The 27798-nt window shown below is 49.0% G+C and overlaps 1 protein-coding gene across 1 annotated transcript; it reads right to left on the reverse strand.

The window, feature by feature from the left end:
- B4GALT1 (beta-1,4-galactosyltransferase 1) lies at positions 1-27662 on the reverse strand. Its single transcript, XM_017816428.1, has 6 exons — positions 27337-27662; positions 14360-14595; positions 7051-7238; positions 5512-5634; positions 3956-4060; positions 1-3394 (listed from the first exon to the last, which is right to left on the reverse strand). Exons 1-6 carry the CDS (start codon positions 27608-27610, stop codon positions 3259-3261), a joined length of 1062 nt encoding a protein of 353 aa, XP_017671917.1. The 5' UTR covers positions 27611-27662; the 3' UTR covers positions 1-3258.
- Positions 27663-27798: the final 136 nt, after the last annotated feature.

Consider the following 27798-nt stretch of genomic DNA (forward strand, 5'->3'; position numbering starts at 1 on the left):
TCATTACTGAAAATACTTTATTTGACATCAATAGTAAAGCAGGAACATTGGATTACACAGCCCTTGATACATAAAATGATAAAAATACAAAAGCAAAACATGTACAGGAAACCCATAACCAGTCCAGTACACAGCAACATCCTGGGGAAAGCTGCGTATCAGGACCCTACCTCACACTAACAAGCAGACAGTCATCCTAAAGAAACCAAGCATTAGGATTTCCTTTGCAGCTATTTTTTCTGGGTTTCAACCCTTAGTTACACTCAGTATCACTTTGAGTGGTTTTACCAGTAAGGGAGAGGAAAAAACACCACCCATCACAGGACATGGCCAGAACTGACTCCTGTGCAGCCTGAAGGTTCGTAGATAAGGCCCCAGAAAATCCCAGGGAGAGAAATTTCATGGCCAGGTAGAGAGGAGAGCACTTAATGAGTTTGACTGATACAGTTTACACAGAGACAATGAGATCTGGAAATCACAGTCAGCACAGAAGGGCAAAATAAGCAACAGAAGTGGCTTTGGTTCTTACATGGCTTGTGGCTTAAGTAGAAGAGAAACTATGCAGCAGCTTCTTGCACTGCTAGTATCTCTCTGCTGAGAATGCTTTTCAGGTTTCCTGATTTTCCAGTTTCCATTTCTATCCTCTTTCAAGGCACATGCTGTAGAAACCTTACATCCCAACAGCCAGAAACGGGTGCTCGGACCACCTCCTGATATTGAATGATTTCAGCACACAGCCAAATAACGAGTTGTTACACTAACTTTTTCTAATCTTCAAAGAATCCCACTCCAAGGAGCGCCCCCAGGGCCTCCCCCCCTCCACCTCGCGCCAAAACCAACCACTCAATTACAACAGGTATCCCCTTTGAAGAGGCTGGTACCAGACGGACACCACTACAGCTGAAGGTCCCAGCTCTGCAACTTACAAAAGGCTCAGCACAAAATGACAGTGCTCTCCGCAAAGGCCTGCCGTTTTCAAGTGGAGTCTTGGTGAGTTTTGGTGCTGATGTGCTTCCTGTAGGAGTGGGTCCCTGCTTCTAAGGCACCTTTGAAAAAACAAAAACAGTCCTCTCCTGTGTCTCATTACTGGTGTACACCACACTGTTTTATGGGTAGACATTTGACCTGACTTCTCTGAAACACATTTTCTTGTACTCCCTTGTATCTGCAAGAGCTGGAGCTTAAACTGCCAAAAAGGAGTATTTTATTTTATTTATTTTTATTTTTTTTTAATGCAATGATAAGCACAACAGAGAAGCTCTTAACCACAAGCCTCCTTCCTTGCACTTTGCTCCTGCTCCGTGTAAGCCCATCTTCGCTCACCTCCCAGCATGACTGGAGCAGCAAGTCTAGCCAGAAAGAGCTTTGAAGCAAAGGGAGTGAAGACTTTTTCAAAGCGAGACTGAAAAGGCAGTCAGTAATTAAAGTTTCTATGCACCCTTTGAGCCACTGCTGGCCTAAAAATAAATGCATTGTCCCCCGGCCCCTGCAGGATCCCACCCCTGCAGTGCAAGGGTTCAGCAAAACCTTCAGGTCTCAAAAAAAATGCAATAAAAAACCAAAACCAAATTGAAACAAAACAAAACAAAGCAAAAACCCCAAACAAAACAAACAAAAAAAAAACCGCCAAAAAACTAAAGGCAGTGCTGAAGATGATCCCCAATACAAGTGTCCCTGATTTTAACAGCCTTCAGCACAGGCCAAGGAAGTGCAAATTGCTGTGGTCAGAGCTGGTGGCAAAGCACTCACCAGAAGGAATTCAGTTCTTGGTTATGGCTAAGAGCTTTAAACCATTTGAGCTCCACGGGTGTCAGCGCTTCAGGCTTTCATATGGTCATGGGAAGGAGAAGCAGGGTCTGTACAGGTGGTGCCCTGGTGCACTGACAGAAAACAGTACTGCAGAATGTGCATGGCCCTCAAAGCCTGAGACAATCAGAAAGGAGGTTCCAGATGGAGTACATGCACTGCAAACAGGCTTTAGGCGAAGGAAAATCATTTGGATGTCAGCCCTGCTGTGAGTATCTCAGCACCGCAGGAGATTTCACGGACAAATATGCAGAGCAAATATGATACGTGGCTTATATAGAATGACGCACATAAAAAGCCTACTAGTCTAAAGATAGAGGAGGCCTTGAATCATATCCTATTATATGCTGCACCCTACTTTAATCTGGTATTAAATATACTGCTTATGATACACAAATTACTTTTAAAAGTTATTAAAATGTTACGACAACAACAAAAGTAATAGAAGATTTCAAGTTTTATGCACAACCTTGCAAGAGAGAATTTTGGTTTTATGAAGCTTCAGACAATGTTTAAATAGTGTGGTAACTTCCTACCACTGTTAACAAGTGTCGGCAAATTCTAAGGCCATAATTTAATCACGCAATTAAATTAATCTTTATTTCAGGGGAAAAAACCCAACACTACAAATCCACCCCTCTCAACCCCCCGAAAACCCCCAAGTGTTGTTGTGCAGAAGCAAATAGGCTCTATCGTATCCAGAAGTAACATTATCTGAAGCCAGCAGTTTTTGCAGATGCTGCCTGTGTAGCTCCCAACCTATGCAGAGAGCTCACTGACAAATTCCGGCAAACTCTGTCTCGACTCACTCAAAGCCTCCTTTGAGACGAAGAGAAATAATAACATTCATTGAATCCAGACTTGATTGTTCAACACCTGCTCTGCACACAGAGAAGATGTTTGTTTTGGTCACTATGAGAAAAAAAGTGTGATGTTGTCTCCTTTAAAAAAAAAATTAAAATCTAATGCAAAGCGTAAACTTGTACAATTTTAGCAGCATTTTACAGTCCTTCATAAAGTAAAACCAGGAATGATTTAAAAAGAATGTTTGCACGCTCCTCATGTAAAATACCAAATCTCATGGGCAGTAATTGTTGATACATCAGTCATAATCAGTAAAATTTGGGTCCAGAAATTAACTCAACCCATGGGGAGTACTGCAGCAAATAGATCAGATTCAACATTTTCTGGTAAATATTTACAACTCATATATACAACTTCTGGACTTACAAAACAATGGAGAGCTAGAAAGTTGTGTAAAGTCAAGTTTAGAATTTAAAAACATTTAAAAAAAAAAAAAAGCACTTGTCCAACCAATTTGGAGACACTTTGGCATGCCAAAAGAGGCCTTTTTTTGGTTCACTGCAGTTGTTATAAAATCAGCAGATATAATGCATCAGTGAGGCCAGATGTCCTGGGCAATATAGGCAAGTCTCTGTTGTATCTCAGATGTTAGCTATTTGGCGAGCCAATATCCACTGTGATCTTTGTATACAGAGGGTACTTGTCAGTTCTTAACACCTTGTAGGATAGTGTATTTAAGCCGTCAGAGTTCATTGTCTCCCTCGTGTGAGCAATTCGGTCAAACCTGCAGGAGGGGGAGGGCGGAAACAACAAAGAAAGAAAGGAAAAAATGTTTAAACAATCTGAATTTTGCACTCCCCTCAGGCAGCATCTCCGGTGTTTCAAGAACAACCTGAGTTATCAGTCCCATAAACTCCCAGATTTGGCCAGACTGAGCAGTGGGCCAAGGCATCCCTATAGGGTCAAATTTTAGATAGGAAAAAGCAGCTAAGCTTATAAATCACCCAAATCCTTTTCCAGCTTTGCACTGGAGCACAGGTTTATATCCCAAAGACATGCTGGAAACAATTGCTCGGAGCTTAATTTGCTGTGTTTAAGAAATAAAAAAAAGGGGGAGAGACCTTCGTGTCATAGTGCAATGTTGGGGAATAGCTCTGTAATCAGGTAATAACCTGGTAAGGGGAAGGGGGCAGCTTGGAGCGCAGGGAGCTCAGTCAGGGAGGAGGAGATGGTTGCAGCCTTTCTGCAGTTGAGCTTTTTGCACGGCAAAGAAAAAGCCGAGCAGTCGGAGCAGCAAGGGCAGGAGGCACCCCTCAATCCTGCTGTGGGATAGGGTGAGACACACCTCTCAGGGTTGGGTTCATTCTTCCTGTCCCGGGTATGCCGAATCATTCGGCACTTCCCAATGACGGCATCTGGACGGGATATCCCCATGCCTTTAAACACCAGCCTGTAAAAGAAGCAAGAACATTAAACACTCAAACGGATGTGGGATGCTCTGCCACACCTTCCACAAATGACCATTGGTTTTGCCTACTTTTTTTTTTTTGAGGGCGTTGCTAGTGCATTTCCAGGCTTGCCAACACTGAAAGGGGGGGGAAAGCCAGTCCTTTTCCATACAAGCACATCAGTGTGGGGAGAAGAGACGTCCCCCTGTCAACACCAACCTAAATTCACCGCACCTTCACCTCCATCTCCTGCAACCAACACGTGACACTCACATTAACCTTGCTCCAGGCTGTAGACTCCACTTTGAATGGGAGGCATCTAGTTTTTAACCCTTCTGGGTAGGATGTGAAAGCTGCAGGGCTGGGAGAACCTGAAGTGAATAGTGGTGAAGCAGCATAAAGGACTCACATGGTGAGAGTCACAGTAGTCTCAGCTGGGTCCCACCGAGGGAGGGGCAGCCCCTCTTTGTTTGCATGTTCTCTGCAAGGCACCTGCAGTTATTTCATGGATACTGATGCTGGAAAAGTACTTGATTTTCTCTTCTTTGCCTCTCCCTTTTCACTTCTATATAGCATCTTCTGCTCCTCAAAACCTGAGTGCTCTAAAAAGAGAGGACTACTACTTTGCTCTGAAAGTTCTGGAAGGCTGTCCCTCTCTTGGTTTCTTAAACCATTTTTAGGAAGACCCTTCCTGAAGCCCAGAAGAGCTCAAAAAGCCCAGAGAAATGACCATGCAGAGTGGTTTTGTCACTGAGAAACAGGGCTTTCAAATTCAAGGTCCCAGTGATGATTTCTCTCAGTGATTGGCCTGGGGATGTGAAGCTGTAAGGTAGCACAACCCCAAGTCCACCCTTTGCCCTGGTCTTCAGGCAGGGATGGTCCCAGCCTGCCATGTGCAAACACCTTCCTCCTCTCCTGCGGTTCTAAGCCTTGCTCAGCTTCCTTCCAGGCAAGAACCAGTGGCTCACAGCATTATTTAGAGCTGCTTGCAGCCTGACAAATGAAGCTCTCCTGGGAACCATGGGATCTGCTACAAGGCTGCAGACCCAGGCAAGTACTGAGCTGCATTGGGCAAGGTGGATAAATGTCTCATCCACCCTCCTGCTGCATGTCCTGAATCTCCTTCCTTCAGCCAGTGCTGAGAGACTCAGAAGCACAGTGCTCCAACCCATGCACTTGTGAGGCCACACAGCGAATGAGCAATGAGGGAGGAGGAGGCACAAGTGTGATTTTTCAAACCAGACCCACTCCCCACCACACCTTGGGAGCTGTGAAATGGGGTGCCAGCACTCAGCAGGAACACGTTTTTGCTGAGCCAGCAGGTTGCCCACACACCACCTTTATCTCCTGCCTGGAGACACCCTATGCCCCCATACCCGAGTGAGAGCAGCAGGTCTGTGCTCATCCCCACCCTGGATGCACCTCAGGGTGCCAAGGAGGAAAATTTATTTACCTGTTATAAATGTCATCATCTTCGCCACCCCAGCCCCAGTAATTGTTTGGGAACCCATTGATCTTTGTGAACTGCTCTTTGCTCAAGGCAGACACACCTCCAAAATACTGATTGTAAGGCAACCTGGAAGCAGAGAGAAGAGAACATTAGAGGAGGAGAGGTGCTATTCAAGGGGCAGCCTGCCTGCCTGCCTGAATAGGGTTTGCTGCTGCCCTTTAACCCAGCCCACACAGAGCCAGCACCCACTGCAAGGGACCTTCCTGCAACAGGAAACAGCATGTGTGGACTCGGCTGGTGCAGAGGGAACTAGTGCAGAGGGAACTATTTGAATACATTGGGGAAGTATTTTACAAGTGGCAATGGATGCATCCTTTCACTAAGCAGTACACTGTCCTCAAATCACAGGCTGGTGAGATGCACATCACATCACCAAAGGTGACATGCATGCCGCAGGAGCGGCAAGAGCTCAGACAGACACTGGGTGTGCCACAGAGCCGTCTCTTCCTGCAGCTCTACCACTTGCCTCCACACTCCTCAGTGTCATAAAAGTAGGCCTGCAGCGCAAAACTGAGCTGGCAGTGTGACCTTACATACACAAAGCCAACCAGCTCCTGCTCACAAGAGAGGATAATTCACCAGGGGTTTGGGGACAGATGAATTTCAGACCCACAGCACAAGGAACGGGTCCACACAGGACCTGGCGCAGACTCGTCTCTGCTTCAACAAGCAGAATACCCTGGGGCATGCATTTCTTCTTTAAACTTCACCTAGCTGCAAGAAAAACCTGCAGCTGTTGTGGTGCCAGTGGCAGTCCTGCTCTGAGCAGTGCTTGGGTCTGGAGTGGAGACGTGCAGGGATCCTGCTACACCACCACTGCTATAGCTTTAGCACTACCAGCCACCAATTTTCACTTTACAGTTCACTATATAGGTGAGCTTTTAAACTCCCCCTTGGGGATTTGGGACAGGAAAAAAGAAGCCAGAAAGGAAAAGCAAGACACATTTCTGTTCACAACACCTTGCTGAACACAAACGTATGTTGAAGGAAATTTCATTTTGTGCTGCTCTCAGATAGCAGGGCAGGTCTCTCAGTGGTACAAAACTGAACAGCCAAAAAAATTTCATTTTGGTCTTAAAATAATGCCTGATGTAGTATTTTTAAAGCTGCACATAATTCTCACTATGTGAGAGTGTCTCACTTTTCAGACTGAGTGGAAACAGTAGCTGTCTTCCAGCTTCCAGCCTGAAACACAAGAAGGGATATGTGGGCATCTGTGAAATGAAGGGCGCTTGGTTTTTCCTCGCCCTACATTTCACTTTCCAGAAGCTGTGAATTTTAATAAACTGCTTGGCTGCATTTCTCCGCCCTCCTCCCCTCCAGCCATCCCACTCCCTGCAGGCACACGCATGCCCAGACAGGCTTTTGTGAGAGGCGTTTTCCCATGCTTCCACTGGTAGATGGGGATGGGTAACACCGTGCCTGGCCTGCTAGACGAACGGTGGTATTAAGAAAAAGATGCCCCTCCAAAAGGTGTCTCACCGAAATCCAAATTTATCCATGGATACAGAGAGGTGCCGCGGCTGGCTGTAACATTTGTAGGTGTTCCTGTCATCCATTGGGATGAGGTCTACGTCACTAAACACAAAGCAATCATAGTCATACTCTTTCAAAGCCTCTGCGAATCCTATGTTCAGCAGTTTAGCACGGTTAAATTCTTCCTCTCCATCCTAATTTAAAAACAAAGAAAAACAGTTAAGTGCCTTAAATTTGACAGTTGACATCAGCAGTTTCTTACCTGTTCCGAGATGCCCGTGTTGCCGCACTGGGTTGGCACACCTGTGATGGACTGAGCTTGAGCCCGAGCACTACCCTTGCAGCACCCATGGGATGTTTGCAGCAAGACCTCCCACCCACTGAGGATGCTGCCTGTGGGGTGGTGACATCTGGGGCAGCTGCAAACCATGGGGGCAGACAAAATGGTTGAGGAAAAGCTGGACCTGGCTCAGCACCCAACTCTTGGTGGGAGCTTCCAAGAGGGCAGGTTTGATACCGAGCAGTCTCCAGGTCCCCCTCCATACACAGGCATTTTGGGATCGAATTCTGTGGTAAAGGGGAAGCAGCTGGGGCTTTCTGGAGCAGCACAAGAAAGCAAAGAGAGATGAGCTCCTCTAGAATGAGGGTCTCTTGCCACAGAGAGGAACCTTGGTGGTGCTTTGGCTTACAGCCAGAACAAAGGACCATGGACCAAAACTTTCTGTGGCCAGGATTTGAGCACCTTCTTCCTACGCTCTGCCACAACACAGCTGTGGGACTGTGGCATGGCCTCTGCTGAGCAACATGTGTGAGCACAAGCCAGACCTGATTTGCAAAGCACAAGACGGCACCAGGAGTTAAGGTCTGCTTCTCTGCTGCTCGCTCCTGATCCTTTGCCAAGCCCTGGGCAGATATGCACATATAGGAGCAGAATGCTCCCTGGTAACCTCAGAAGCTGGTTCAGCACATGGCTGTGGCACAGCCTCAGTTACTGGGTGATAGGTCAGTGTGAGCTGCTTCCTGAAAGGGCTATGGCTCATGTGCTGGATGATGCCACTGCTGCAGTGGCACATCCCCTTCTTTGGTGCTCCTCCGCCACCATCCATCTGTTTTGGGGGCCCTGACGAGAAAACAAAATCAGGAAGGCTGTCATCATGATGGGAAGTACCTGAAAAGAACTGACACTGCAGCAGGGCACATTTATCCCAGGGTAGTCACAGCGAAAGAAGGGACCTGCAGAGAACAGGGCAGGAGAGTCTCCACTTTCCTCCCTGAGCAACTGAGGAGAACCTGTTTGGCCTTTTTCAGGTAGAAACATATAAAAACGTGGCTTTGAGCACAAGTAGAGGCTTGCAAATTGCTTGAGTACTTTTGAAATACTACAAGATCATATGCACAAACAGAATAATATTGGTTTGAGAGTAAGGATTTTCAGTCCAAGACCCCACTTTGCAACAGCAGCTTCAAACCCAAACCCTGTGCAGGGGAACAGAGCAGGTGGAAGGAAACTCACAGGCCATCCCTGAAGGAGGATGAAGTTTTTTGCCAGCCTGGAAACCAAGACTGCCAAATCCTTTCTACCTTTGCTCCTCCACACTCTCTGAGCAGTGTTCAGCCAAAGGACCCCCGACTGTGCAAGCTGCCCCTCCACCCTGCACTACCCATGCCCGACAGGGGATGAAAATCAAGGATGGATTGTGCCCAAGGAGCAGCAGCTTAAAACATCACACCTCCTGAACAGCTTTCCCTGGTTAATAAACAGCAAGTTTGGGAACTGTTTAATCCAGACTGGTTAATGGATCTGCTGCGGGAGAGCCAATGCAAGTTCTTGAAACAGCCCCAAGTATCTTTTAAATGAAAGTTTTAACATGCAAGTGTCAAACCACAGTTTTCAAAAGCATTCATCACCTGCCTCGGGCATAAATGACTTCACGGGGAGGAGTGAGCTTTCATGGAGGAGGATCTGAGCAAATTCTCAGCATCCTTACCAGAAACAAAAGGGTTCACAGTGTAAATAAGGTGGTGGGAGGATGATTACCATTGTGCATAAAGTAAGAGCAGTGAAAACTCGACTACAGAAAATGAAGGCAAGTGGAACAAAGAGCCAGGGGAGAGGAGCAGCTAAGGCTGTGAGATCAGAGGGTTTTCTTCACCTAGCAAAAGGGCTGCCCAGCCCCAGTTCCTCAGTGCTCCTCAGGTTCCACAGCACCAAATCCAAACCTGGCTCTGTAGTCCCAAGGGGGACTCTTCCTGGTGCTGGTGCAAAGTGCAGTGTTCTTATACCTCAAAGCAGCTGTTGAGTCCAGTCTAGGAGAGTGTCCTCATTTCACACCCTTTGGCTGCTCTTTTTCTAATGAAATTCAAGGCAAAGGGCACTTCACACCAATTTTGTTACCAGCAGAGGCTCAGCTGTAATTAACTCATACCTTCAAGTAGCCTCTAACTCTTCTGGGTGATATATGGGGATTAACATGCTACAAGGAGCTGCGTTTCTAAACTTCTCCCTGAAAAGCCTCAAAGCACAGCGCAGTGACCACACCAAGAACATGTGGGACCCCTGCACATGGAGGGGACTAGACACAGGGCATTGCCACTCTCTTCCCAAATGGCCACACAGCTGCATAATCCAGGATCCAAACGGGCAAAGGAAAGACTTGGGGCAAGGGAATAAAAACCAATATAAGAAAACAAAAACCCTTCTCCATGCCATTTTTCTGTAACTTTACATCGAGCAGGTAGCTCATGTAGCAAACTTTGCAAGACTGTTATCAAATGCAATTGCTTTAAATGCAGAAGGCTGGTTTTCTGTCCCATCAGGCACATGGGGCTTTACAGCACCTATTGAGAGGTTTTGCTTTTTGCAGAAAGCTCTATTTCTTTACCTAAAGCAATGTGGAAGCACGGGTGTGCTCGCAGTATCTGAGATTCAAATCTCTCAAAACTCAGAAGCATGGTGCAGACTTCCGTCTTTGACTGATCCCCCACAGTTCGGGAAAAAAAGCCCAACAATCCAGACCTGAGAAAACTTTGTGCCACTGTCCCTTCCAGGTCAGCACAGGGCACCCTCGAAAAAGCAGATGAAGCAGAACTGAAGAAACCTCCAGCCCTCAGCTCTGTTTGGCAGCTCCTCATCCCATGGAAGCTGTTTTTTGACACAAAGAAATGGATTACTTTGGACTTGCTTTGACAGAGGAGCATTATCCTGAAGAGCAAGGCAGCACACAGGGGGCTGCTGCTTTGACAGTGCAGTCAAGCTCCACGCCTTCCTATGTTTTCAACCACTGAAAATGTAGTCCCAGCACATTTTTGCTATTTTCTTTTTCCTGACAATTTTTTCCCAATATTCTCTTGTCCTGAAACTTAACCCATATCTGAGTTTAGTGCTGGTGCCCAGCACCTGTTTCTGGCTCCCGAATTTACTCTCTATATCAATCCCACTACACCCAAGTCCATCCCCATTCCCTGATCCATAAGAGACTGGCTGAAGGGAAACAAACTGCTGCCTCAGTCCTGCCAAGGTCTGATGCCGACTCCTTCTTGCACCCAAAGATGAATGATCAGCCTGAGCAAAAGAACATCCAGGTGTTTTTACTTCCCATCCCTTACATTTGCTGAAATCTTAGGCAGACCTACCAAATGATGGTACTAATTTTTTTGGGCCCAACAGAAAAAAATAATGTTTTTGGAGCCATTACTCAAGCTAAAGGGGTTGCAAACCAGCAAGAAGCCATCTGTCCTGACTTTGTTCTACCTCCCACTTCCATGCAGGAAGCAGCTCTGTCCTGCAGACAGCACAGAGGATCTGTGGCTGCATCTCTCTCACTTGGATCTTACGCTCATCAGGTCTCAAGGAGGTAATGATGAGGATACATGTTCCTGGCCAGCTAGAAGAGCCATCACCTCTAATGAGAGCTTGCTAGCTAAGTCAGGGATACACTAAGACAACCCGAACCACACACACCATGTCCATGTGAAAGTCCTCACTCCGGTGACTTAAGCAGGTAGAAACAGATTTCTAGGGTCATACAGGGCATCAGGAGAGATACTTTGGTGTTTCTCTGTCAAAGGGTGTTTTGATACCTCAGCACAATTACACTGGGCAATGTGAGAGAGCAGCTACAGTGGAAACTTGCCTCCCTCACCACTGCAAGTGTAAACTGGAGCCAAGCACAATTCCCTCCTTTTCCCACATACCCAGGGGATATGGGTACCCTGGGTACCCCCTGCAAAATGACATGAATAAGAGTGATGCCCAACCACTCCACATTCACACACACACACCCCTCTCTCTGGAAACTGCTACCCAGACATTGCAGGTAGCACCAGGGGCCAGTGGAAAATGGTTGAGCAACTGCCTGGTTTTCAGGGAATTTGTCAAGTCTCCCCTTTCCCAAACCTCAGTCTGGCTCCACAGGCATTTGCGTGAGCTGAAGTGCAGTGAGAAAACTCATTTCTAGACCTGTGTGCCCATGTGGCAAGAGCTGGAGGTGCCAGAGAGCACACTGGTAATGGCAGGACTGAGAGAGACACTGTGAATTCGCCGCTGACTTCTCATTTGCTCAGGTCAAGCTTGCACAGCATCAAATGGGCACTACACAAAGTGTGCCCAGCCATGTGCCCTCATCTCAGATTTATCTGAAAAATCCTACAACTGCTACTCCATACACTGGGTTTGGGTTTTCCTGGGGGTGGAGTGTGCAGGGTGAAACGTAACATGTGTTTTTTCCACTGGCTCCTGTTACATGGCAGACATTTTACAAGCATCATCCCCCTGACTTCAGCCAAGTCCTACCCTGAGGCATTCAGGCACGCAAGAACAGCACGGTGGAGACACAATGGACTCGTGACAGAAACACATTGCGCTGAAAGGAAGAAGTTTGACATTACCAGTGCAGCAGTAGCAGGGCTCAGCGCTCCTCTTTCTTTCTATGAGATGCAGAGCACAGAAGAGCATGTAGGCAGCGTGTAAGAACCAGATCACACAGTAATTCTCCTTGCTTCAGTGATTGCTTTGATATAGACAGGATTAACAAGTAAAGGTAATATTTCCCCACTAGAAGGAAAAATAAAATAAAAAAGAAAAAAAGGAGGGCAGATGCAAAGGGAAGGACAGACAAGAAAAAGAGAAAAGCAATTGTCAAGACAGCAGAGAAATAAGACTGTTTTCCTACTGTACTTCTGGCAGAATTAATACATTTTCTGCAACTCTCTCTATTCAGTGTTCCCACTCACCCTTGAGAGAGGCATCTGGTGGGTTTACTACCACTGACCACTCCACCTCTTCCAGACACAGCTTATTAGAGGCATGCAGAAGGAAGATGTTTATTTTACAAATCAAGTAGTCTTACTTGCTAACCTACATCTGCTGGATGTGTCCAGGGCATATATACCCTGTGTACCGCATTCCACTCCTGCTCAAACTGTGCACAAGGGATGCACCTGAAAAAAACATTTGCTTCAGAAACTTCTGTGACGGTTAACTTTAAAGCACACAGCTCTAGTGCTGGAGAACAGGACCAGAGAAGAGGAGTAGCCAGCAACACAGGGCAATGCAAGCCAGCATGCACCATCGCAGCAGCAGCAGGAACTCCAACCGGGCTTCAGACACTGCCTGCCTTTACCCTTGAACACCACCGACAGCAGAATACCAGCCCCAGCTGCACTGCCAGCTCTTTGCAATGGAGACACTGGCTCTTCCACAAGTGATGCCCCAGACCATGGGTGGGCAGCTCTCCCCGGTCCTCCGCAGAGTTGGCGGGCAAGCTGGGAAGGCAGCGGACCCCACTGCAGGGCCACTGCCGGATGCCACATCGCACCCTCCCTTCCGAGCCACGCTCAGGAAAGCGAGGCACACTGCCCTGCTACCCTCACCCACCTACACCCCAGGGACCAGCAGGGTCCATGGCTAAAGCAGCCTTGTGGCACCAGTAACTTGCACAGGCAAGTGCTGTGCGTGCAAGGAAATGCAGCCTGAAGGATGAAGGGCTGGGGCTGGCCCTGCACTGCTGGACCGCAGCAGCACCAGCTGCTCTTAGCATTACAGAGGAAGGGTCTCCTTACAGGGCTTAATTTTAGGGCACCGTGTGCCAGTCCACATGCTGCAGAAATGCCTTGTGTCCTCAGTAATGTGGCTGCCAGGCCACAAGCACAGCCAGACGCAGACACCAGAGCATCTTGGCTGCTATGCTTGGGAACAACTGCTAATTCCTGACAAATCACCTCTGTCAGATCTCTGGCACCCTGAAAATGAGCAAAGTAAGAGAAACTGTAGTAATGGAGTATTGGTTTTCTCTCTAGGAATAGTTCTCCCCTTACTTTCAATTCTGTGAGGAAATTCATCGCTTGGGTGACCGCTTTAAATATTCATGGTGTTTGATATGCCCAAACACATCAGCTGATCCAAGCACAAGTTTAAGAAGTTAACATTTAAGGGAGCATGCTATATCATCTCGGTTTTTACTGAGACGAGAAAGCAGGATATAAATAAATATCCAAGAGAGAAACTGCACTGTGGGATTGCCCAGCCAGTGGTCTCTGCTGGGGCTCTCACAACTGCACCTGCCCTTTCACACTGCAGCCCATACAAATGTCTGCACATTTTAAAACTTTCGAAGTGCAAACACTACCCAGTTATTTAAACACCATTATGGTATAAATTAAGACAGCTTGTCTTGAGTGAAATGTGCCTTTTTAGGCCTGTTTTTTTTTTTAAAGAGAGATCTAAGGTCACCAGATATCAAGAAAAAACAAACAAACAAAAAAACCCAACAACCTTCCCATGACTGCTTGTTTCTTTTCTGTTCTATTCACCTGAAGACAACCACTTACCTGCTCCACTGCTTTCTCCATCCTGACACTCTGTGCACTAACAATAACAGAAGATGCTCAAGAAAGTAAGTGAAATCCTACAACTTCACGGCACATCAAATACCAGAATAGGCTTTAATAATACTGTGTCACCTTAAAGATCTCTGCATGCAATTCCTGCAGCAGCTGGGAAAAAGGAACATTTAGAAAGAGGTATTAAACTGGGTTGTGCTATTAGGAATTTTTTTCCTACTCACCAAGTGGTTTCTTTAAGCAGAAGCTCTCTAGAGTGAATTGTGCCTGAGCAGAAGAGGGTATCTCAGCTTTTCCATCAAAATTGTTGAAGCAAAATTTTTCATTTTTAATTTATTTTTTTTTTTTAAGCAACCTTATCCCTGCCTGCCAGCCTACTGCTGCTCAAAGTAAAGCAACCGCTCCTCTGTTTGAAGGGGCACAGGCAGTGTTATGACAGCTGTATAAGGGCTTGTCTCTTTAGCATCTTTCTTACCTGGTTGATAACATATACTCCATAATCAAGTTGCTGCCTTTGGAGAATTGGGTGCAAGTAATAGAGCCAGTACTTCAGGTGCTCCTCTCGGTTCCTGAACGGTATGATTATTGCTACTTTCTGAAGTGCTATACAGTCTTTCGGAGCAAAACGACCTCCTGCTTTGATCTCTGGATTTATTCTTGCCACTTCTTCCAGGTTTACAGGCTGGGAAAACTCCACACGCAGCGCACCAACTGGAAAAAAGGCATAGCACAAAGCAAGTTAACATACACAACCTATTTCTCTGAGCATGTATCCTTTACATACATTTGGTTTTTGGTTTGGTCTTGTTTTTAAGAAACAGACCTTTTGATCCCAACTCAATCCCAGCAGTGCACAAAGGTGTTGAAGCTTGGACCATCCTTACCCAAAGCAACCTCACACCATCATTCAGAGCAAACACTGTGGCCTCCTGGTATCAGAACCCAACCAAGTCAATGACGTTAAACTGAGTCTTGAAAATCCTACAGTCTGTGTGGCAAACCAACAGCTGTGCTCCCACTGGCACATGCACCATAAAACCAGCCTGAAGCAGCTCCTTCTGCACTCTCACCCATCTCATGCAGGCCAAGAACTTCAAAAATAGTCCTGCTTTCCTACTGAAATAATTACTTATGGCTAGCCACATGCAAAGTGAATGAAATCCCCTTTTCTTGGTTTTTTTTTTTTTTCTTAGAGGTATTTTCAGTGTTCTGTAGACATGCCCCATATTTCTTAGGAAAGCTAAAAAAAGCCTCTTCCAGATTTGCATGCAGGTTGGCAATTCCTGCAGATGGTTTCAACAGTGGTCAGTTTTGAAACTGCCAAAACAATCTGTGCCAAAACCAGTGGGTAAAACTGAGAAGCCCCTGTGGCAACACAGAGAGAACTCACTCAGAGAGATGCCCTCTCTGAACATCAAGGACAGTCCTTCTGCAATATTTGCTTCCAGCTGCTCCAGCCCTGATGGAACAAAAGCCTAACAAGCGTGGCAGCTCCTGCAGAAGGAAGGGCCTCTCCTGCTGCCAACGTCCTGCTCCCAGGAACAGCCAGCTAATACAGTGGGCTCTGCACACACACTCATCTACTGCTAAAACCTCTGCAGCGGGTGGGGATGCTGAGGCCCCTGTGCACAAGGCAGAAAGTCTCCACCATAAATACCAGGCTGGGGATCACTCCTTAAAGGTTTGGCTGCTGTGCCCTCCCCCTTTCCTCCATTTTGGTGTGCACAGACGCACAGGCACATGTGTCCTAGAGCTACTGCCTCCTGCTTGCATTTGCTACAGAGACCCCCAGGCCCCCAAAAGGCAGGCAATGTGTGCACACACCAGCGGGGGCTACAGAGCACTTGAGGAGCCCCTCAGGAAGGGGCACAAGTGATTTTTAGAGCTCAGAAAGGCCAGGGCTGTCACAATCAACCTTGTGCATCCTGTAACACGTGACTACTAAAAAAAGCAGAAATAAGGCTCCAGACTCGCGGCTCATTCCCTGGTTATTTAGAAAAAGCTACTTTAGTTCAGTTGTGCTGCTCCACAAACCTGTGCTTGCTGAGGCTGGAGAAGGCAAGGAGGAGACTAGCCAAGCAGGCAGAGGTACCCAGTGTACCCCCGGAGGCAGCAGGGAAGCTTTTGCTCCCTGATTCACTCCCTGCACAGCAGCAGGAAGCGGCATCATGGACAGGATGCAAAAGGATCTCCTGACCTCTGCATTTTGCACTGGTTAAATGGGCATGTTTCCCTTTCTCAGAGGAGGAGAAGGAAGCAATTTCTCAGACTCCAGGCACTGGGATCAGTCTGCCCATGCTCTCAGCACTCTGGCGGTTCCCAGCTGCACCCCCAACATGCCTGCCCGGTTCTGCACCCTCTCTGCCCCACAGCACAAGATGGATGCTGTGGATTCCTGCCCTGCGGCTGCAGGGCCAGGTCTGAAGACTCTCCGGTCTAAATGTGGCTTGCAGGGAGAGCTCAGAGGGCGCTCTGCAGTGGCGGAAGAGGCAAGAATTGGAGGAACTGAGGCAGGAAGGAACATGCAGTTGTGTGACCTGGACCGGGGCTCAGTGATGACAGGATCAGGGGCCAGGCACAGCCATCGTTCTGCCTGTGGGACGGCTGGGGCAGACACCATATCAACGAGGCCAGTGGGGGCGGGAGGGGAAGATAGTGCATCATTTCCTCTGAATTTGGGTACTGCTTCCGCACAGTGGTGGCAAGCACTTTCCCAGAACAACCTCTGGCCTCAACCCACTGTCATGCCTGCTTCCCCCACCCATCCCTCTGCCCATCAGCATTACCTCCATTAGGAGACTGGCACTCAGACTTAGGATGATGCTACACTTCTGTGCACTTAAACAGCAATTGAATTCAAGGGCATTGAACTGGGCATGGTTCACCTAACCGGTCATGGCCAGCAAATGGGATTACTCTGGGCATTTGTGTACAGGGTGTTATTTTCCTGCCTCACTGACATCTGGCTGCCAGTAGCAGGACCAACCTGGTGGGATGCTGCAGGAAGCAGCTGGGCAGAAGTGACACGACCCCTCGTGGGGCCCTGCCAGCCTGGCCCACTCCCGGGCGCTGGGTGGCTGCCGTCCCACCAAGCAGCCCCTTCCTGCCAGGAGAGGCTGTGCTCTCTGCTCCCAGTTACCACGCTCTGCTCCTAGTTGCTGCTCCTGAGAAACAACTGCAAGCCCCATCAGCCCGGAGGATGCTTTCTGGTTTAATGAACAAAGGTTCTTTTAATGTCTCGCACTCACTCATTTTAAGGTGGAAGGAAATGAAAGTTTGCCATTTAGGTGAATTTACTCCTGCTGGTGACTTGTAAGCTCCAACTGGGCAAGGACAGCCACAAGCACTTGGACACTGCAAACAGGGCATTTTGCAGATCAGCATCCAGCAACCCCCCAAGGCCAAATGTGGACCATTCATCCTGCCAGCACTTGCTCTTGTTTGCCTTCAGGAGACTGGAGCATTGGCAAGGAAGAGACGGAAGAAGAAAACATAGTCATGGTAAAAAAAAGCTGCAGAAGACAAAGATTTAACAGTTTCATAGTCTTGAAGGGCACTGGTGAGAAATTATCTGTCCCGCTCCAACCTCCTGCTTAATAAATCAGTTTTAAAGGCAGCACAGCTTCTTGCAAATACTGTCCTGAGGGATGCAGCCAACATGCAGGTCAGTGAGAAGTTCCCAGGCACCGCTGCCATCCATGTGCAGCAAGCCAGCCGCTTCTGGGGCAGGCTGGACACAAATCACTCGGTTAATACATTCACTGAATACAAAAACAGAAAAAAGCTGAACAGGCTGTTTTGAAACACAGAATGACTAAAACAAACAAGACTTCCTAAAGCCATGTGGCTGACACAAAGCAGCAGCAACATACCACCCCCACTGCAAATCGACACTTTCAGCTCACTTCCCAAACAGGACAAAGCTAAAGCCAAATCCACAAGCACAGGCTTTCCAACTGTGAACAGCGTCATGGTTCCAGTTGCTAATTTTAAATCCTTTTCACTGAAATTTGACTACCTGGATAGCAAGCAGCCGTAGGGCTGTTGTCTCCCAGGGATGCTGACTCAGGACATGATCTGTGATGCTAAGAAAGCGTGCAAAGTCTGCTGCAAGTGCTGCCCCATCAGTCAAAACTGTATCTCTGTCTATGTTTACTAGGTAAACTTTCCAGCCCGATTCACTCCATCGGAATCTTTTCTGCTTTTTTCCCAAGCTGACTGCCTGACATACAAGTCACTGTATATTGAGCCCCTCCTAAAAACAGACAGGCACAACAGAGCTGTGTGGACTTGCAACTCTGGTCACCCATACACCCTGGCACCTGTAGGCAGATGCCTTTAGTGTTCCGCATCACAAAGCTCCAACAGAGCAGCTTCATGAGCCGCCACTGTGTATTTTCAGCAAAAGAAAACCTTGAAAACATAAATTAAGCAACTGCCGGAAGCTTGCAAAAGACACAAAAGCACAGCATCACATCCAAACATTTCAGAGATTGTAAAAGAGGCTTTAGCTGGCAGTGGCAGGGTAAGACAGACACACATACCGAAAAAGAGCCAGCCCACTCCTGCCCTTGCCTCTGACACTCAGAAGAGTTTCTGCTCACAGGGAAGGTGCACAGGAAAAGCGCTGCACAGGCACAGATGCCAGGGGCCATCATGCTGCTCACAAACAGGAAGCAGCTTCTCACACAAAGCAAAAGTGAGGCTTGCAAAAAGCCAGAGGCAGCACAGCACTCGGGCCTCAGAAGCCTGGCCCACAGCCCCAGTGATTTGCTTGTCCCCACTTCCCAGCCATGCCTGGCCACAACACCCAAACCTCTTGGCATCTGAGGCTGCCAGCACACGTCCTCCCCTAGTGCTCATCCTGATGACTCAAATGGGAGGACCCCCCAAAAAAAGCCCAGGATCTGCTCAGCTTGATGCTGTAGTAGATCTAGAGAAGGCTCCAGCCTCCCCAGACCACAGGAAGCGGTCTAGGGGGATTATAGGGAGTATTTTCTCAGTGCTACAAGTGTTAGGAAAACTCAGGCAGCAATGCCGTGCAGGGCCAGAATTGTACTCTTGCCTCCCTATGGGGGCTGCAAACGAGATGGTACCACACTCCATCCAAGGTGATACAACAGGGGGCTGCTGCCACAAAGTGCAGCCTCAGGGTGTCTCGGGTAGGACAGAGCTGGGGAAACCCCTTCTTCAGGAAGGCAGTGCGGCTGCAGCCAGAAGGACCTACAAGGGAGGGAAGCTGGGCTAATGGACGGGCTTGGAGAGGTGATCCAGCAGTCTGAATCATCCTCCTGAGCACTTCAGTGGGAAAACCAGGAAAATTCACCTTCATGCTTTAAGCCAGGTGTCAATCTCAGATACTTAATTTAGTGACAATGAAAGCAAAAATCATGTAGCATCAGTTGGAAAAAGTCTCTCTCCAAACAGAGCAGAAAAGAACGTTTCCATCGCCCTGGCTGAGAGCTGGGCACTGCTCTCCATCCACTGAGCCACGTGCACGCCCACACTGCCACGCTTAGACAATCCTCATAAGAAAGGAAAGCTGGAAAAGAGAAGCGGAACTCACAACAGGGGGGAAAAACCAAACAACCCTCTCTTTGCAGGGGCCCAACAGAAAAGGGAAGGAAAGGCCCATCGGCTGCACCAAGCCAGCCCTGGCTGGGAAAAAAACAGCATCAGCTCCACCCCAGAAAATGTGGGGGCAAGTTCCCCCACTCCAGGCTGTGAGGCACGGCTGGAGAAACCTCCAGCCCCCAGACCCACGTGGCAGCTCCAGGGCAGGCAGTTGCATCCCACAGCTCTGCAAAGCACTAATTTCTTCTTAAAATCATAAAAATAATTTCCCGTCAGCTAAACTTCAGAGCTGTATCAGCACCTACTGAGGTGTACCTATAGGTACACCTATACAGAGGTGCATCAGCTCCTATTCAGATGGCACCAGCCAGGCCTGAATTACAGGTCAGCCCCATGGTGGGTGGGATGAGTGGAAGGGACAGCCCGCATGTCCCTTGCCCATCTGAGTCTCACGAGCAGCCCCTTGTCCTGGCATGGAAATGGACATAAGGACATTGGACACTAGCCAGTGGGTTGCAAACTGGCTGGCAGCTGCTGCCCCTTGCTGCCTGCAGCTCGTGCTCACCTATGAGCATTTAAAGGAAAAAACTCCTTGGGTCTTTCTCGAAATACCCCAGTGAGGAAAGAAATGCCCTCCCAAAGACTGACATACATTTTATTTGGCTGATCTACACTTGTAAAGTAAAGTTGCATCCTGCTACAGATGTCAGATATGCCAATGCAAGGCTTCAACCTGCTACACAGGCATATGTCCAGGCAGGCTTACACAGCCTCTGGCATCAGCAACTCTGGAACCAAAGGGAAACAGGCTGAAAAAAATGAGGATGCATCACATGCACTGGCAACATTGGGTCTGCATGAGGGCAGGTCTGTGTGATTAACTCAGCGACTACAGCCAGAGAAAAATGATTTCTTAATCCAATCCCCAACACTGCCTATTCTAACAGTGTCTCACACTGGTACATGGTGTCTTTAAAATAAAATAAAAAAGACTGTTGATGAAAGATACTTCTGGGAGAGAAGCAAAGTCCTCCTCAGCGGCTCAAACCCAGTGCACGCTCAGTGAGGCGGCTTTGAACTGTCTCCCTTTGAGCCGGGCAATCTGCATGCGATTAGCCCTTCCCGCTGCCGCCGCAGAATTAAATTCCAGGCTCTCAAACAGCAAACTACAAACAAACAGAGAGGCAAGGATCAGAGAACGGCTGAGCTGCCACCCGCCAGAAACCCCCCACCGTGCTGCGGGACGGGATGTGTGGACGGGAGTTCTCCCGGGCTCAGTGGCATCCCAGGTACATGGCTTTGCCAGGGGCAGCCCCAAATCAAGAGGCAGATGCCGCAACCCTCCTCCCCTGCCCCATCCCATCCTGCCGGTGGCATTTGCACCTGGATTCCCCGGGGGCCGGGGCTCCCCAGGTGGTGTAGGGGAGCACCGGGCGCCAGGTGGGGCAGAGGTGTGTTTGTCTGGCCGAAACTCTGCCACGCCCTGCGAACCCCAAAAGCACGGGGTGCCGCCAGCATTGGGGAGCACAGGAGGTGAGGAGAGGAGCAGGGCATTACATGACTAGGGAAATGGCTGGTGCCCCATGCGCTGCCCTAGAGCGCAGAGGTTTGTGGAAACCCATCCCGTAAAGCCTTTACAGGGCTCCTTCCAGATTCAGCAAGACAGTTCTGCAGGTGAGTGCCCTCAAAGCAAGTCCAGTTGACACCCCAGCCTGGGGAGGTGACAACAGCAGCCCACTTTCAGACAAAACATCTGCAGAGGCTTGGGGACTGCCCCGAGCTCCTGCAGCTCAGCTGCAGCGGGGAGGCAGCTGGAAAGGCTGTTTGCTATGCCCCAGTGGGCGGCCACGGCCACTGCTCATGGATTAGCACCTGCAGTGTGAATCCACACCTGGCTCACCAAGCACCTCTTCTTGCAGGCAGGGGCTCTGGGCACTGGTTAGCACAAAAGAAAGTACTACCCAAGTGGGGACAGGCCAAGCAGCAAGACCTTCTCCAGCCCAGAGAAACAGGGGAGAGCTGGACACTGACACTGCTCCATCCGTGTCCCAGAAAACCCCAGATCTTTGGCCCCACCACAGCAGCACTGCTGCGGACTGGCTTGCTTTGTCCCCAAAACCTGTGCAACCAAACCCCCTTCTGGACTGCAGAGGAGGGTGTGCAAGAGTCAGGGGAGCGGTGTCTGGCTGGGGAGTAGGGTCCACTGGTGAGGAAAGGTGGTGAGTGGTGGAGTCCAGCAGCCCAGCACCTCTGGCTTGTTTGGGAAGCCACCAGACCTAGAGCACCTCCCTGCTGAAGACTTGCACCCCAGCCCCCCACCCTTTGGGGTCAGGATGGCCCTCAAGACAGCAACAAGTCTCCTTTCTGCTGAGTGAAGTCAGACTAAGGAGCTCCACACCAGCAGAGGAAAGTTGAGAGCTTAACTGAATTCTGCATCAAACTGCAGTTTTGGAAGCTGCAAGTATCTGTCTTTTTCCAAACACAAACTTGGCCAAATTTCCAAAGAAACTTCTTCAGATCATCGCTGGCAGGGAAACAAGCATGTTATAAAACACTAGATGCACGAGACAGAAAACTTTCCTTTTCTCTGTGTGTTGTGCCGTGTGCCTGAAACAACTGCTCTCCAGCATGTCAAGGTACCTTTCCAAATTACTTTGCAAGCCGAATTAACAGTCCTCGACCTCCACCACTTTGACCAGGTAGGGATGCTAGGGATGTTCTCACCACAGGCTCCCTGCCCACCAAGAAAGCCTGTGCTTCAGAGATACGATGTGCTCCCAACCACACAGCTACGGAGCCGTCGGTGGTGTTGCCAGGATTGCTCATCTGCTCCCTGCCAAACATCTTAAACATATTCTTTGGAGAAGTTTAACACAGTTTCTCAACTCCTCTTTTGAAGCCAAAGAAGCCTAACTTTGAGCTTGTTAGCTCCCCCTCCCCCAGCCCCCTCCATTGCTCTCCTCTGAGTTTCTGTTTTACATTTTCAAATAAAGGCAGAGAAGGGACACAGCACAACCCCAGCTTGCAGCCATGAGCGAAGTAATGCCTGTAGCACTGGGGTTTGGGGGCAGGCAGGAAGGAGCAGAGAGACTGGCTGTATCGAAAAGGTTCAAAAAAAAAAAAAGAGTAAAGTAAATAACAGCAAGTTCAAACTAGAGACGAGGGAGATGCTGAATGTAAAGCAAATGCTTTCTCCACAGTGTAGTATTGAAAGTGACCCCACAGGTTTAGAGGCCCCCAGTTTCTGGGGTAGAAACACCCCACAGGGAGACAAGAGCCCAGGACTGCAGGTGGGAAATGTGACAGGATGACCAGACCCCAAGAGTGCCAAACCTACCAAATCCCTCCAGCGTTGTCACCATCAGAAGTCCTCTTAAAAAATCATGGGTTTAGCATCTCTTAGGTTTGCACCCTCTTGCCCAAATTTTGCCCTGCTAGGATTCTGCCAGTGCTAAAACGCCCTCTACCTCTGCCCACACGATGTCCATATATACAAGGGCCTTGAACTAGATTATTTGTGAATTCACCGACTTCTCAGGCAGCACATAACCTCTAAAAACTTCTGTAATACGGAAAACAAGCATCGCCACTGATTTGACAAGCTACCTACATCTCCTCAGAACAAACCTCAAAACACCAGAAGATCCTCATCACTTATCTTCAGGACCTACAGTTTAGAACGACTGCTTGTACTGACAACACAACTGACAACACAGACATCAAAAACACTGCATGAAAGAAAAAGCCCGTGCCATAGGTCCTCCCCTCCATAACTGACTGATGGCTGCTCACTCATAAGCTGGTCAAAGGAGTTTTTTTCTCTAGATTCTTGTTTTTTTAAACATGCCTTGCAACAGTGGTAAGCATGAGTTTCTATCCAGAGCTCTAGCATCTCAAAGAAACTGTTGTTTTTCTTGCATGCCCAAGATCCCTGAGCAAAAGGACTTGAGGGTGCTGTTTGACCAGCTGTACATGAGCTGGTAATGTGCACTCGGCTGCATCAAAAGCAGCGTGGCCAGCAGGGCAAGGGTGGTGACTCTGCCACTCTACTCTGCTCTGGTGAGACCCCCCACAAAACACTGCATCCATCTCTGGAGTCCCCAACATACAAAGGACACAGGCCTGTTGAAGCAACTCCAGAGGAAGGCCACCAAGATGATCTGAGGGCTGGAGCACCTCTCCTGTGAGGGCAGGCTGAGAGCTGGGGCTCTTCAGCCTGGAGAGGAGAAGGCTCCAGGGACACTAGGAAGGACTTCCAGTAGCTAAAGGGGGCCTAAAGAAAGATGGAGATGGGACTTCTGACAAAGGCATGTAGTGACAGGACAAGGGGCAATGGCTTTAAAATGAAGGAGGGCAGGTTTAGATCAGATATTAGGAAAAAATCCTTTACTGTGAGGGTGGTGAGGCACTGGAACAGGTTGCCCTGAGAAGCTGTGGATGCCTCATCCCTGGCAGTGTTCAAGGCCAGCTTGAATGGGCTCTGAGCAACCTGGTCTAGTTGAAGGTGTGCCTGCCTAGGTCAGGGGGTTGGAACTAGCGATCTTTAAGGTTCCTTCCAACCCAATCCATTCTATGTTTCCATGATGTCCCAGAAAACAGCCATTTTTAAACATCAGTGAAAACAAGTACATCTCTAGTGGTTTGTGCTTTGGACAATTCACGAGTTCATACACTAACCTATATTTTTGTTTTGTCAATATCCTTTAATTGTTGGTGTTCAGGGTTATCAGTTTTCTGAGCTTAAATCTGGGGATGAAAAGCCATTAAGACAGACACCTGACTGCAGTGTTTAGCACACTTGGGTCACCTGTCCCACGAGGTGCTCATGGGGTAAGAGGGTAAGAGCACACCTCTTAGGTTTGCCATCCCAGGCACACCTGGTATCTAAATGGGGGTCAAAAATGGCTAAGAAGACAGGTGTACTCTAAAATAACCTTCCCAGACATATGTGCTCAACTGGGCAGGACTGGCAAATGATGTCCCTGAAATACAGATAAGCCTGTCCATGAAATTCTGCTTTGCTGACTTCTGGCTGCCTTGAGATGAGATCTTTTGAAAAGGTTCTTACAACCAAAGAATCTGACCCCTTGTGCACCCCCTGCTTAAACCAGCGGGCACGCAACGACCCCATCACCAAAACACAAAACCTGCGCAGAAATGATAGAAGAAAAGCATCTGATTGTTTTGAAAGCACTTCATCCAGCACACGTACTAATTCTATAAAGAAACATTTTACTAAAAAAAAAAAAAATAACCCAAACCAACACCACAATACTGTTCCTAAAGAATGTAACAATTTGGGGAATGGAAAACCTGCAAGAAATAGCTGGATTTATTTGCTTTTGGGTTTCTCAGAGAAGCCAGAATTTCTTGGGCTCTGCTTCTTGATACCCCTTTTAAGATACTCCTTGGCATGCAGCTCTAAACTGGAGCATAAATCCAAAATGCTTATCTTACCTTGTATTAGAGCATTTCATAGCAGTTAAGGATTTTTAATTCAAAGTTGAATTGTAGTAATTCCCCAGCCCCGATTTATTCTTTTGAATTATAAATAATGGCAAGTGAACCATAAAAGCACATTTTAAATTTGGCAGCTTCTTGTAAGAGATTAAACCTCATTCAGCTAATGCATTTGCTGCAGAGCCAGACAGCAGGGATTGTAAACTGCTCTGTCTAAAGACTACTAGGAAGAAAACTCTGGGCCTCTGAAACAAGTACCTGGCTATTTTACCACTCAAAAAGTCTGAGCAGCTCAGTCACACATATCCTGTGTGAGTCATCACATACTTCCCAACGAGGAGGGCGGAGGGGCGGGAAGGGGAGGGGCAGGCAGGAAATTAAAAAAAATAAGATGATGTACGATTCAACAAATTTAGGTTTACGCTGAGGAAGGGCAGTTGGAGCTACCTGTTCCCAACAGAGCACTTCTCCATGGCTTTGGGAAGGTAGGAATCACAGGAAGGTCCTTGCTGGTTCCTGTTTTTTATGTTCATACTGATAAGGAGTTTTGTGCACAAAAAGAAGAGATCTTTTGAATTGTGGGTGGGTGAATTAAGTGCCAGAAACGCCCACAAAGTGTACACCTCTCTGTTCCTCACAGTGGCCTTAGAGATCCATGAGATGTTGATGGAGACTCAGCTCTGAACAACATGTGAGGCATGACAGGACTGTTTTACAAAGGCTTTTTGCTACCAAAACCTGAAAAGAGCAGGATGAAAAAGAACAGTTTCTCACCTACATGCTGGCTACAAATCTTGACACTGTGACGGTGCCAGGCTGCATGTGACTGCACCATCCCACAAGTACTGAAGGTAACACAGCTAGTTTGCCTACTGCCTTGTAAAGAGCTACTTTCTGTATGGCCCTGTAGCTCTCTGACTATCTGTAACCATTTCCAGTTGCCTGTGGCCTTTGGCAGATCCCGCAAGTTCCATTGAAGATGTCACAAAGACGATTTAAAATACTTTAATTGATCCTTCAGCGACTAACTCCAATAATGCTTTGAATCTTGAGGTCACTAAGAGCGTTTCTGCAAACCCCAGGCATTTCCAAAGCACATGACTCACTCCTGACAGGATCAGAGTAAGTGGAGACCATTTAAAGGAAAGCCATATTCATAAAGGGTTTCCACATCAGCTCTGTGAGGATAGGCTTGCATAGCCACTTTCAACCTAAAGTGATCTTGGGGAAAAAAGTGAAAGATATTAATCGAAAACAACGATAAAAAAAACACAGCACAGTTTCTGTTAGTGACCTCAAAACCGCTCTCCTAAAATACCAAGTCATTTGTAATTCAGATGCATTGATCCATAAACAGGTGACCAGCAAGCACCGAGAGAAATGATGAATTTTGTGTGAGTTTCGTAAATTGAAAACCACAGAAAGTTTCTCAGAAGCCCTCTCCATCCTGATCTCCAGTAATAAAGGTGCCTATGCTAACATGGCACACTTGATGGATAAGAGAGATGATCCCCAGGCTCCAGGGCCCAAACAGGTTGTGGCCAGGTCACTGTCAACTGGAATTCCAGCAGGTCATGGTAACAAACTCCATCTTACACCACAGGAACGTCTGTTCAAGGAGGAACAGTTACAAGCAGCAAAGTTGGGTGAAAGAACCTTATAAAGGAACGCAAAAATCTGAAATTCATCTCGCCCCCACATCTACCTTGTCACAAAGCTAGCGTATCAAAACAGCTCCAGGTCATCACGTAGTAAAAGTGAGACCACCAGCAGGCTGCAAACCCATCAACATCCTGCCAGCATGCCAGCACCTAAGCGGTCCCGAGAAAGGCCTGTGGGAAGCACAGCCCCAGTGCAGATAAAACACACGCCAGGCTGCCACGTATCAGGATACTGCATCACAGGACCAAATACACGGGAAGCGCCACTGGGATGCGTAACAACTGTATTCATGACCCTGCCTCAGAGCCCATTTTAAACCCGTGCCGCTCATCCAACAGGTCCGCGCGCACAAAAGGCTAAAAAACCCCGCACAGCGCAAAGAGCCCCTCTGAACCTTCCTGTGGGATTGCGCAAGAGCAGGGTAGAGTTCCCAGAGGACATTACCCAACCCTGCGGACAACGAAAAAGAAACCTCGCCGGGGTGGGAGGCAGCGCTCCCCGAAAGCGCCGGGGCTGCGCCCGCCGCTGCCGTCCCTGCGGCAGCATCCGCGCCGCGCTGCCCCGCGCACGGGCTCCCCCAGGATTCTCCCACAATCCCCCTCCGCCGGCGGCACGCGTGGCCATCCACGCCGCTGTCACACCGCGCCGGCCCCTGGGGACAGGCGGGGACACCGGGACCTGGCGGCGGCCGCCCGCGCCCCCTCCGCCGCGGCCCCCCTGCCCGCCCCCCCGAAACCCCGCCGGGACGGCACTCACCGAGCAGCGGGGAGGGCTCGGGGCAGGGGCCGGGCGGCGGCGGGGGCTCGGCGGGCGGGGGCCGGGCCCGGGCGGGCGGCGGCGGGCGGGAGAGCGGCAGCGAGAGGTTGGCGGGCGGGGGGCGGCGCGGCGGCGGCTCGGGGCTGCCCGGCGGCCCCAGGGCGCTGCCCGCCAGGTAGTAGAGCAGCGTGGCCGAGAGGTGCAGGGCGCAGAAAGCGACAAGGAGGCGGCAGGCCCGCTGCAGCGAGGTGCCGGGCAGCGACGGCTCCTTCATGCCGCTGCGCTGGCGGGGAGCGCCGCCCGCCCCGCGCCGCGCCGCCGACAGGGACGGGGACGGGGCGGGGGCGGCGGCGGCTCCGCCCGCCGGGGGCGGTCCGGCACCCCCCGCCCCGCCCGCCGCGGCCGGGAACACCGGCGGGACGCCCGGCAGCACCCGGCCCCGACACCGCCTGCCCTTGCCCC

This window comes from Lepidothrix coronata, unplaced genomic scaffold, assembly GCF_001604755.1.
Source record: "Lepidothrix coronata isolate B3197 unplaced genomic scaffold, Lepidothrix_coronata-1.0 Scaffold55, whole genome shotgun sequence".
Classification (NCBI taxonomy): Eukaryota; Metazoa; Chordata; class Aves; order Passeriformes; family Pipridae; genus Lepidothrix; species Lepidothrix coronata.

What these genes read in the sequence shown, in the direction of transcription:
- B4GALT1 (XM_017816428.1), bottom strand. Translation starts at nt 27,610, where the DNA reads ATGAAGGAGCCGTCGCTGCCCGGCACCTCGCTGCAGCGGGCCTGCCGC. An exon ending in ATGGATAAATTTGGATTTCG is followed by an intron (nt 5,635 to 7,050) that starts GTGAGACACCTT and finishes CTCTGCTTCCAG; the next exon opens with GTTGCCTTACAATCAGTATT. An exon ending in AATGAACCCAACCCTGAGAG is followed by an intron (nt 3,395 to 3,955) that starts GTGTGTCTCACC and finishes CCCCTCCTGCAG; the next exon opens with GTTTGACCGAATTGCTCACA.